Source organism: Carassius gibelio, chromosome A9 (genome assembly GCF_023724105.1).
Source record: "Carassius gibelio isolate Cgi1373 ecotype wild population from Czech Republic chromosome A9, carGib1.2-hapl.c, whole genome shotgun sequence".
Lineage (NCBI taxonomy): Eukaryota > Metazoa > Chordata > Actinopteri > Cypriniformes > Cyprinidae > Carassius > Carassius gibelio.
Window position 1 is genome coordinate 20,353,176 of NC_068379.1, and position 12,384 is coordinate 20,365,559.

Below are 12,384 nucleotides of genomic sequence, written 5' to 3' on the forward strand. Positions count from 1 at the left end.
AACTCTATTCACACGCTGTGTGATATTGGCTTTTGGTATCAGGGCATTTTTACATGTAAAAGTATGAGTACGAGTACAGGAGCACAGTATTGGGCCCGATAACGATACCAGTATCGGTACTGGTGCATCCCTAGTTATTATAGTAAAACAAAAACAAAAACACAATTTTTCTAACTTGAATAAACTTAATGTTAACTGAAAAAGAAGAAGAAGAAAAAGAAAAAAACACTTAAACCTTATTTTAGTTTTCATGGCAACATTTCTCACTTTCATTTAGTTTAACTTGATATACTAACATAAGTAAAACTAAAACATATTTAAAAACAACAAAATTAAACTAATATACTACTAATACTAACAAACTTGTAAAAAGGACAAAAACAACAAAATTACAAAAAAAATTAATTAACATAAAATTAGAAAGTACTGATAAAATCTCATTCAAAATATGAATAACTATAATAGTATCTCAATGATACTAAAATAACACTGGTGCAGGTGAAGGTGATGAAGTCACCTATGGAAGCTAAGCTATGGAAGTCTAAAATTGCTAAAATTCAATGTTAATTACACAAACATTTGAGATTATGTCTTACAAATATTTTCGAGTCTCATACGCTCACCAAGCTTGCATTTATTTGATCAAAAATAGTAAAAATAGACATAATGTGACATATTATTACAATTTAAAATAATGTTTTCTATTTTAATATGTTTTAAATGCAAAGCTGAATTTTCTGCAGCCATTACTCCAGTCTTCAGTGACAGAAATCATATGCTGATTTAAGGCCCAATTTATCATCAATGGTGAAAACTGTTGTGCTGCTTAATATTTTTTGTGGAAACCATGATACTTTTTTCCCCAGTTTTCTTTGATGAATAGTAAGTTCAAAAGAACAGCATGTATTTGCAATAGAAATCTTTTGTAAGATTATGAAAGTCTATTCAGATCAATTTAACCCATCCTTGATATTGATCATTCTCTGTGTCTATAAAGGCCTATATACTTTTAAACTTCTACTGCATTAAGCTACTGCATAAATACTGCATTTGTCTAGTACATCAATTATATTTGGAACAAAGCATTCTAAAATCAATTCTGATTGGTGCACAACCCTGCTTGCTAATTAAGTAGCCTGTTGGGGACACCAGTAAACCACAACATAGGCACAGTGTGCACATCTATACAGTCCATGAACCAAGAGGAACAGAGACAGAAACTAAACTGGCTTTGGCCCAAAGTGATTCAAAGCCTCATTCATATTCATTAGTGACCAGTGCTGAGCTACGAGTGTGAGTCTCTCAGAGGAACAACTATAATTTAAAAAAATAAATAAATGAAAATAAATAATTAACATGAAGGGACATCAGGAAGAACAATGGGCAGTGATATTCTATTTTATGTGCTAGTTTGGCTAGCGTCTAAAGCAGGAGGAAATTAGATGCCATCCTGGAAGATGGAACAGGATATTGTGTCAGCAGTTAGGGGAAAGACATGCTTACCTACGAGCAGGTTGAGCATGATGTAAGCGATGATAACATAGAAGGAGCAAAAGTAAATGAGGGCGCCAGCATAGTTCCCGCAGTCCGTTTCCCAATAGCGATGTTTGTCTGGGGTGCAGAATGGCGGCTGCACCTGGGGAACAAGGCCGATAAACACACATAATCAACATATGGGGCTCGCAGCTGATGTGTTTTTGTTTAAATAAATCATTCAGAAGTGTGTCAAATAAAACTAGATGCTGTACAGTTATATTGCAATTATATCTGATTTATTTAACAGAATTGTTAACTTTTTTCTAAACGATTTTCACAGCGAGCAAGCTTGCTTGCGGGCAAAATGGAGCTGCCATAAAATCTCTTACCATGCAGTCATGCATGATCTTATTCCAGTCTTCACCTGTGACTATTCGAAACAGTACAGTGATGGCTTTCCCCGCGGTGGAGAAGTTTGCGTGCCTGTTGGCGAGAGAGGAAAAAGTAACAGCTCACGCAGAGTCACTTCCTCTCATGCTGTCAGCTGCACCTGAAAACTGATTCTACCAAATGCAAATAGGACATTCGAGCAAAACGTTTAGACAACACCAATTATATCAGCGCTGTGGGTAGTACTAAGTGTGTTACAAATCTGGCACAGTCCAATCACTGTCTCCATGTGTCACAAGATGGCTTACCTGTTAATGTTCTCGCCGTATTTGACAGTGCCGAAAAGGACAACACCAGCGAAAGCGTAGCACAGCAACAACAAGAACATGCCCACGATAATAAAGAAACTCTTGTACATGCTGACAACCACAGTTAGCAAAAGCATCTTTAATGTCACCTGTAAATAAAAGACAGTTCAGTAGTGGAGGAAAATGCCCTGAAGGGTTTGAAGTGGATATATCATTTTCATGTTATGGCACATATTTTTACAAGCTTAATCATTTATGTATACTTACATGCTTCCCACATATGGTGAAAAACCTGAATACTATCACACATGTGCCCATCATGTACGTGTAAGCATTCTGAAGAAACAGAAATACAATTATTTACAGCATAAAATACATTAAAATCAACAAAAACAAAAATTAAAGCAACAAATATTAAATTTAAATAATGTATTTTGAAACGTTTGTGAATGCGAAATTCAAACAACAGACTGACTGAAGATGTCATTTCATTTGGTATCAGAGTTTACTAGAAATTACATAATCTTTAGCATAATAACTGAAGATGTACTGTACACATCCAGTTTTTTATTTTAATTTTATATTCATAAATATAAGCGCCTTAAAACAAATACATTGTTTTCTGTTTTTCAAAAGGAATTCTGGAATTACTTTAAATGTTTATTGAAATAATTCAGGTAAAAGTTACAAAACCCTGGCTGAAAATGCATGACATTTTAATGTGTACCAGTAAAGCAAAGTGCAAAATGATCCATATGACTCCCAGGGACGTGACGAGTAGGTCATATCTGTTTCTCCTGCTCTGCCAGTATCCAGCTGGTGACATAGCTATCAGCTTCATAGTCACCTGCAGAAGAGCAAATTTCATTATGCCATGACCGTACAATACTTACGAAAGACCTAATGAACTATGAGGCCTCAGGTGAATTATTGTAACTTTTTTTGTGGCTGGAAAGAAATCTTGCTTTGACTGACTCATGAAAGCACAACTAAATGAATTTGAAATATATTCTTTAACATGTTTACCTCCAGAACAAAAATGAAAGTGAAAACCACAGACATTGTGGCCAAAGGAACAGTAACCGGGTCAACTTCATCCCACTGTAATACATACACATACACAAAATTAATTTGTCATTTTAGTGCAGAAATAAAACAAAAATGTATTTGTTGGCATTACCCTCCTCACCTTAACCGACAGGAGGACAGACTGTGCTAAAACCAGTACTGCAATACCTCGCTTGAAAAATGGATGTTGGGTAATATCATACATTTTTGCACGGAATCCACCGTTTTCTGTAAATGGAAGAAAAGGAATTTCAGTTTTGAAAGAACAGAAAATTAGGCCTTTAAAGAAGGATCCGGAGCTTTGGTTATAAAACAAAGACCTGGTTAAAATTCCCTGACCTTCATCGTAATCTCAACATTCTCCTTTATAATCAATTAAAAGACTCGCTGAAAGAAAATCATCTCAACTGTTCATTCAATGCATTTGGTAAAAGCTTTACCCTTGGCATTGCTTAGAAATCCACTACATCATCGTTTTGCTGTCTTTTAGCTAAAGGTCATGAGATCTGAGAGGCATTCATCATACACCATAATCACAAGTTCATTTCAACAGCCACACAGTGCAGACAGATGATTTGAAGCTGGTTTTAGTGGAGTTGGAATTGATGTGGTTACTCTGCCGAGTGCTGACGAAGGTATTGATTTTTCTGTTATTGTACAGGGCAGATTACCCGTCAGGAATCACAAAGGAAGCTCCACCTTCTGCCATCCACAACTCTCTATAGCTATCCCTCATTTTAGGTATTATATGGCATGCACTGAACATAAATGCAGCATTATTATTTAAGTATTATTTGTACACTATTATTATTATTTATTATTATTACATTTACATTTATTCATTTAGCTGACGCTTTTATCCAAAGCAACTTACAATTGCTATATATGTCAGAGGTCGCACGCCGCAACAAGAGGTTAAGTGTCTTGCTCAGGGACACATTGGTTTCTCACAGTGGATTCGAACTCGGGTCTCTCACACCAAGGGCTTGTGTCTTATTATTATTATTATATATTACAATTTGTTATCAATACTTTATATTAACTTTTTTATATTTTAAGCATTTATATTTATATACATTTTTAGTTTAAATAATTTGGTCAATTTTAATACCTCAATTTCAACATTTACATTTTTTGCACACTGTAAAAAATTTTGCCGTTAAATAACAGTAATTTTCTGGCAGCAGGGGTGCCAGTAAAGTACTGTTAATTTACAGCTCTTAACCATTAATTTACCACTCTTATTTTTTAACAGTATTTTACCGTAAATTCTACCATGGAAATTAACTCCACTCCCACTGCTTCAAACAGTTCGAGTTTTTAAACTAGCATTCCTACGATGTTAGTACTATGAACTTATTTCATTTGAGGCCACTGAGAAGGAATATTTCTTACACTTAATGTGCAGTAATAAAGTAACCAAATACATGACTATTACTCAAATCACTGCAGCTCATTGTCAGCTGTATTACACATGTATGTGCTGAAGTACTTAACACAGAGATCACCACTGTATCAGCGACTCCACATTTACTGCCTTTATATAAAGCAGCAGAAAATCAGAATTTGTGGCTCATCATTGACTGAAGCACAGGCTCTACTCTCCAGCACAATGGTGAACAACGAAACTACACAACTAACAGATCTCTCTTGTGCAAACACACATTAATACAGTCAAGTTCAGTATTTACTCTCATTATCAGTGTATGACTTTGCCTAATTTTTTTTCTATGGATGTTCACAAATATTTTAGTTAAATTAACTTTTTTTTCATTTGGTAAATCTGACGTTTACATTTTACAGTATATTACTGTTTTTCCTTGACTTGACGGCAAAAAACTGTAGAAAAACACTTTTTTTGCTGGCAACCATTAATTTACGGCAAGAAACAGTAGAAAAACAGTTATTTACTGGCAGCAGGGGTGCCAGTAAATAACTGTTTTTCTACAGTTTGTTTCCTGTAAATTAATTACAGTTTATTACTGTTAAATTATGTTTCATTCTGTTTTTTCTTCATCTTAAATCTTTAACCCTTTAAACCCCACAAGAAAATCCTCAGTTTTAAATGAACACTTATAATGTGTGCACACTACAGAGTGTTAGAGTAACACTGAATCAGTGAAGTTAATGAGATAATTCGGTGATTAATTGATGATTGAGCATAAGTGATAAACACCTGCAGAATCACTGAAGGAAAGAGAAACACAAGAACTACAAATGACTTCAGCCACAGCCTTAGATGAAATCAACTGAATAAAAGAATACATCAAATCTCTCAAGATCTGATTAAACAACTACTAAAACAGCTTCACCAGATTCACAATACTAACCAGACTGACTTTATTTCTGTCAGATGTCTACAGAAGAACTTATGGAGAGTTAAATAGGTTTAGGTGTTTTTTTCACTACCATGATGGAGATCAGTGTTTACTTTAGTTGGGCTCTTGAACGTGACTTTTCAACAACTAAGGTTTTTTTTTTTTTTTCATGCTGTAACAATGCGCCTTTGGAACCTGTTATAGCAAAACAAAAGTACACAGAAGAAAAAAAATCTGATATTGTTGTTTATAGATTGACAAGAACAAATACTATTATTTCTGATCTAATCCTGTATCTCTTCTCTTATTGAATATTGATACTACAGCATGAGAAGGAACACTGCTGAGCCATAAGTTATGAAAGACTGTTAAGAAAATGTCACTCATAATAAATAAAAAAAAAACCTTTGCTGAAATTTAGACAGAAATATCAAGAATCAGCGTATGAATCACAACAATGGTGACAATCCACAAAATAAATGAACAGATCAGTTCTGAACATCACAACACATGCTACTAAAACTTAAAACAAATGCAAAATTATAAGCACATAAGAATTCAAGAAAATAAGTGAACAATTCAGGGGCATAATTTATTCATGCCGCAATGCATGCTGGGAATCATGGATGAGTTTTATCCTGTGCTGGTACCCAGCATGCATTGCATCATGAACCTTTTGATTGTCACTATTGTTGAGATTCATATGCTGATTGTTGATTTCTCTCTTTGAGTGTTGTGGGGACTGCTGCCCGAAATACTTTTTAACTAAAACTAGTCGTTAAATCCATAAATACTGGTTATCACACTACTTTTCAATCTTACAAAATTGAAGTGTCATTCACTCAAATATTTCAACACCAAATTAATATTTGATTATTATAGCAACACTTTAAGTCTAGTAGATCATGCCTCTTAGAAACAACCATAATCACTTGACTATCAAAATTAATACTGCTGTAACAGATGCATCATAAAGATACAAATACAGCAATAAAACAAAATGTAAAGTGCAAAAGTCAATGATCAGGAGCCAAACTAAAGCAAACACTGATCTCCACAATGGTTATGTCAAACGAAACAGTAACATTATCATCTAAATCTCTTTAATTCTCAATAAGATCTTTTGATCTCTGTTCTCTGATCTGACAGAAATAAAGTCAGTCTGGTTAGTAATGTGTGAAGTTGGTGAAGCTGTTTGTTGATCGTTTAAATCTTCAGTTGATTTCATCTAAGGCTGTGGCTGAAGTCAGTTGTATTTCATGTGTTTGTCTTATGTTTTTTTTTTCTTCAGTGATTCTACTCATTAACAGCAGCTGTTGATCAGTGTCTGAATTCACTCATTAGTGTTCATTCTCTCTGTCAGGTGGACTATATTAGTAAACTCATGTAGGGAATAGTGAATGAGGGTGTAGGGTGTGATTTGAAACACAGACGCTGATGTCGACTTTGAACGTTGTTAATTTTACGATATATAGCAGCAGGCTACTTCTCGAAAACGATGAATATTACCCAGAATGCACTGTTTTAATGAAAAACAGTATTTTACTGTCGAAATTTGGCCGTTTTTTTACAGCGATTTTTAACAGTGCAAGCAGAAGTGTTTTGTCTGTTTTAATGACTTATCAAAAATCATAATAAATCAATAAATAAAATAATAATGAATGAATGTATGAATTAATTAATTAATAATAATAATAATAATTAGTAGTAGTATTCAAACTGCTCTGCCCGGCTGAATATATGTATATTAATTATTTACACACATTAGGCTTCCAAACTCTGGAATAGCCTTCCTGATAATGTGTGGGGTCCAGACACACTCTCACTGTTTAAATCTAGATTAAAAACGCATCTCTTTTGCCAAGCATTCGATTCATGCATCTCTTAAATTGTGACTGCAGTTGTATCAAATGCACATTCTTATTCTTTAGCTTGGGTTAAACTAATTAATTTTAGTTTCTTGGAACAGCAGCTATGCTAATGATGTCTCTATTTGTTTCTATGTTTGCCACCGGATAGGATTTACATAAGCTCCAGTCTGGATCCAGAACACCTGAGAAGAGATGATTGTGACCCCTCAGAGGACCCCAGAGGATGCTAACCCTAAATCAACAACAGAACTAACAAATATTGCTACAAGTGTGACTGCATCATATAATAATTGCTGTTATAATGTTCGTCTGGCTGACTACGTCTTGTATTATTTTTTCTGAAAAATCCTGTCATACGCGCACAAACTGATAGTCACCACTTATAAACTTCTACTAAATATTGTAGAAACCTAATTTTCTGTAAAGTTACTTTGTAATGATTTGTATTGTAAAAAGTATTATACAAATAAACTTGACTTGAATTAAATAGAATTTAATTAATTATGCTCGATAGTGGTAATAGACGAAAAAAGAAAGGAAATAAACCATTATTCAAATTTGATCGCTCTTTGAGGGAAATTTTAATTAGAAAGGCTGCATAACTTGCAGTGTGCCCCACAAAAATGCATTTTGTTTTGTTGGAACAAAATTAGATCAGTACTTGAGGAAGAGCATGCTGCCTCCATTCTGATAGCAAAAAGCCCATTGTTTACAAAGGCAGCATAGATGAACAAATCTATTGAAGTTTACAAAGAGCTGCTGCATGTTTTCCTATTGGTTAAAAGGATAAATGAACAACTCAGATGTACTAAATGACTAAAAAAAAGAATAAAAAAGCACTGAAAATCTGTCCATTGCACACTTTGGAGTTTGATTCAAAACATACACTTGTCAGTAGATTGGAGAAATTTTTTTTTTTTTTTTTTTTTTGTCTAATTGCCACATTAACTATGCTTGGATAATAGCCTACTATGATAATTATTCTTATTCTTTCCTGCTGTTATGAAACATGTCTTTGAAGTGTCTGTTTCCAGGCGAGCCAACTGCAGTCAAACATAAGAACATAACAAGCTACCGTCGTCCTCACAGAGCGAGCGTGCTGTCAAATCAATCAGTCAGTCAATCTACGGGAGATACAGACAGAATCGCTCTTCTCTCTTCGGCTCCGAGGTGCCCACAGAGTGCAAAGTCATTCATACTACAAGCAGCTGCAACTTCTGACTCAGAAATGGAGTGGTTATTATCAAGTGTGTGATTGCCTTTGGTGTGTACCCACCACTGAAAGCTTAAGTTTAGTTTGTTCTGTACTACAGCAGAAGAGAGCTGATTAAATGCTTCAGAAAACACATGCAAAGCAGGGATGGCTCATTAGCCAGCAGAGGAAGAGTGGAAGATGGAGGACGGGAGAGAAAAAAAAGAAAGAAAGAGATGAGAGACTGCTGCTGAATAGTACACTAGCTGCTCTGATGACGTTTTTCTGTGCATCTCCACTGTCATTTTTGGCTGTTTCAGTGATTCAGAAAATTCAAACTCCTCTTGAAATAAGAAGTAGAGCTGTAGTCAAGTCCGGCTTTGCCGAGTCCAAGTCAAGTCCAAGTCCAGGACTATTCGAGACCGAGTCAAGACCGAGTCCAAAGAGGTTCGAGTCCAAGTCAAGTCCAAGTCCAAAAGTTTCGAGTCCAAGTCCAAGACCGAGTCCAAATGAAAGGAAAAAGGGTCCTCTTCAAGACCACATACTTAACTACTGATAATGTTTGTGATGCGAGAGAAAGCATATCTCCTATTCTAAGAAAATCATTTTACATTATTATTTGTAATGATCACAAAGCATGTGCAAAGTAACAACTCTGTAGGACAGGGGTCTCCAAACTACATCCTGGATGGCCAATGTCCTGAAAAGTTTAGCTCCAACTGGCCTTAAAACACCTGTGTGTCTAGTAAGAGCTTGATTAGGTTCAAGTGTGTATAATTAGGGTTAAAGCTAACAGGGGCGTTAAACAAGATCCTGGGCCCTATGCATAGGCAGTCCTGATGGGCCCCCATGGCCCCCACCCATGAAAATATCCAGGTAAAAAATATATATTTCAGATTCATACTTTTCAAGGGCCCTCTCTTCCTTTGGGGCCCTGGTAATGAGTACTGGTTTTACCCCCAGTCCGACCCTGGGAGCTAAACTTGGATAAACAAACAAAGTTTGGAACTGTAAGGTCAAATAATTTTTATGTACTTTATTTTTTGTTGACATTATATCTGTGGTCAAAAATGTATATGACTATGCCTAATTGGCACAGTGCACAGACACACGCAAAGCTCGGGATATGACAAATGCGCGCAGCAAGGCTAGAATGGATACGTTTGGCTCTACTGGACATGCGCACATAAATACAGCAAAATTTTTGTCATACTATGCTTGTGCTTGCATAGACTAGTCGAGCTCTGTCGGAAACAATCGACTACTCCAGCATGCATTAACCATAAAGCATACAAAGTGTTTGCAAGTACGACGTGAATTTTAGAATTACAATATTGCGTGTAGCTGTTACTATATGACCTTATCTATGTTGCATGTAAAAATAAAATATGTAATGTAATAATTAGGGTTGTGCCTGAAGCCGAATATGGCACGGATAATGGCTTAAAAAACGAATAACGCTCAAGGAATAATTCTGCCTGAATACTCGGCTAAAGCTGACAGAGTCTGGTGTTTGCTAGATAACAGGTGAGCCAGGGCATCAGCGCCAGAAGTGAATGAATGTAAACTTTATGAGTGAAAAGATCGCAAATCAAACACCGCATTGTTGTCGCCTCTCTGTGCATCTCTCAGAAATCAGAGCGTTGCAAGAGTAATTTGACCTATAATAATACATCATAGCTACACGTTATATTATTTGTATATATTTAAAAGGCAAATATTGAAAGCTTAGGCTACCATGATACGAATGAATGGAATAAGCACAGCGCGCTCGCCAATCAAACAGCCGCGCTGCGCGTCTCAGTCTCTCAAAAACCAAATCAGTTCTCTCTCAAGAGTAGGCTAATGATCAGCTTAGATACGGATACATTGTCTACTTGTCCTACATGTTTGCATCTTTACCTTTTGCTGGTTTGCGCGGAACACACACATCTGTTTAGTGAAGTTCATTAACATTAAGACTCGCTTAAAGTGTTCTGCGTAATGAGAATGTGCGCATTGAATGGATTCAGTCGTGTTCAAATTATCACTAAACGTTTGTCAAGACATCTCTCTGCTTGCATGATAAATATTATTTTAGAAATTAATAATTATTTCAGTTTAACACGACATACTTGTTCAGTGATAACTACGAAAAAATATATAAAAAGTCATAACAGTCTTATCAAGTAACTGTACGATATTGTATCCGAATGCAGATAGGAAACATTTTGTGATTGTTACAGATACAAATACTGGCTGTTACATGAAAATGTAAATATGTAATGTCATATATAAAGTTTTTAAAATTTACATATGTAATTGTTGCATAAGGCTATACATTAATACGCGTTTATTGATTAAAAAAAGGCTATCTAGGTGTAGACGTAAATAAAACACAATCTAACAGGTAGAAAATTAAATTAGAAACATCTAAACTTTTCAGGTCGCAGTAAGTGCACCACTGGTCATGCCCATCCTTTCCCAAAAGCTAAGGCAAGATGGAGAAACAGTTGTACAAGGATAGCCATTTTTTAAATGAATCTATTAGCAGAGCTACTGCAAGTGATTTTAAGTGCTGGAATTCCATTTATTCTTTGCTGAAACTTCTGCGTCATCATGGAGAGCGGGTCATGGTTGCCCAGCAACAGCAGACGCCACTGGAGCGCGAGCGTAGAGTGCAGGCTACAGAGTAGGCCTACTTTGGAAATAAGGAGAGCGGCGCGCCTAGCGTTTTCCACACGTTTTCAGTCGCGACATCATGCAAATGTGGTTTTGTATTGAAGGAGAAATTTTTTATTTTATTTTTTTGCTGGACTCGGTCGAGACCAACTAGAAGACTTGGCGAGTCCAATGGCCAAGTCCGAGACAAGTCCGAGTGCAAATTCAACGAGTCCGAGACAAGTCCAAGACCGGACTCGAGTACTACAGCCCTAATAAGAAGCCTTAGTTATCATCCGATCTCTTTGACAGAGAAAGTATGAGCATTATGACTTTGAATCAAACAAACTAATGTAATTTATACATCAGTGTAATTAAAATACATCAGTATTTTTCTTGGTACTTCCACTTTTTCATACATGATGGCGCACAAACTACAACAGAGCAACATTATTATGGGGCACAAATTGCCATTTTATTTCTGGAGACCTCAAGTGAGCACTTACCTGGACGTGGGGGGAGGTGGAGGGGCTGAGCAATCTTCAGTCGACTTTTCAAATCTTCCCATCTCCTCTGATCCACGGTCAAAAGAGCAGTGCCCTAAACAAACACATCCAACACATCTAATCAGGGACCAGCCAACAAATCTTCTGTAGCTTCTTATCAGATAACAGTAAGAAAACTACAATACCTTATTTTCATTAAAGTTGGCTATGACAACACCAACAAAAAGAGTGAGCCCGATCATACAGCCCAAGAACACAAAGACGTGGATGTAGATGCCATGAATCTGTTTTAAGAGACAATCAAAGGTCCTAAAGAGTGCAGTCCTGATCTGTCAGTTAAGTATACAGTTTAGTGTCTTAATGAAGGAAACTTACCGGTCCCACTCTGTGTATGATGACGTCTCTCACCTCCACCCAACCCTTCAGTGACAGCACCTCAAACAGAGCCAGCATGGCATTGCCTACATTATCGAAATTGAAGTTTCGAGGGTTTGCCCTAAAAACAGCAGTTCAAAAGATATTTGGTATATTTATGTGTTTCTATTTTAAGAAAGAAAAAAAATCACCTCTAAATCAAGTCAAATATTAAAATCTTACAAAATGAAGTAAGTAAAT

At 36.0% G+C, this 12,384-nt stretch overlaps 1 protein-coding gene across 5 annotated transcripts in view; it reads right to left on the bottom strand.

Annotated features, from left to right (window-relative positions):
• LOC128019899 (sodium leak channel NALCN) overlaps window positions 1-12,384 on the bottom strand; it is an 85,800-nt gene that overhangs the window by 6,930 nt on the left and 66,486 nt on the right. For all 5 annotated transcript variants that reach the window (XM_052606231.1, XM_052606230.1, XM_052606228.1 and 2 more), the window contains 10 exons: window positions 12,145-12,265; window positions 11,955-12,053; window positions 11,770-11,863; window positions 3,364-3,470; window positions 3,201-3,275; window positions 2,902-3,021; window positions 2,442-2,510; window positions 2,175-2,323; window positions 1,866-1,959; window positions 1,504-1,636 (listed from right to left, as the gene is read on the bottom strand). In XM_052606231.1, the coding sequence (XP_052462191.1) occupies window positions 1,504-1,636; window positions 1,866-1,959; window positions 2,175-2,323; window positions 2,442-2,510; window positions 2,902-3,021; window positions 3,201-3,275; window positions 3,364-3,470; window positions 11,770-11,863; window positions 11,955-12,053; window positions 12,145-12,265 (1,061 nt within the window). The remainder of the gene's footprint in view (window positions 1-1,503; window positions 1,637-1,865; window positions 1,960-2,174; window positions 2,324-2,441; window positions 2,511-2,901; window positions 3,022-3,200; window positions 3,276-3,363; window positions 3,471-11,769; window positions 11,864-11,954; window positions 12,054-12,144; window positions 12,266-12,384) is intronic.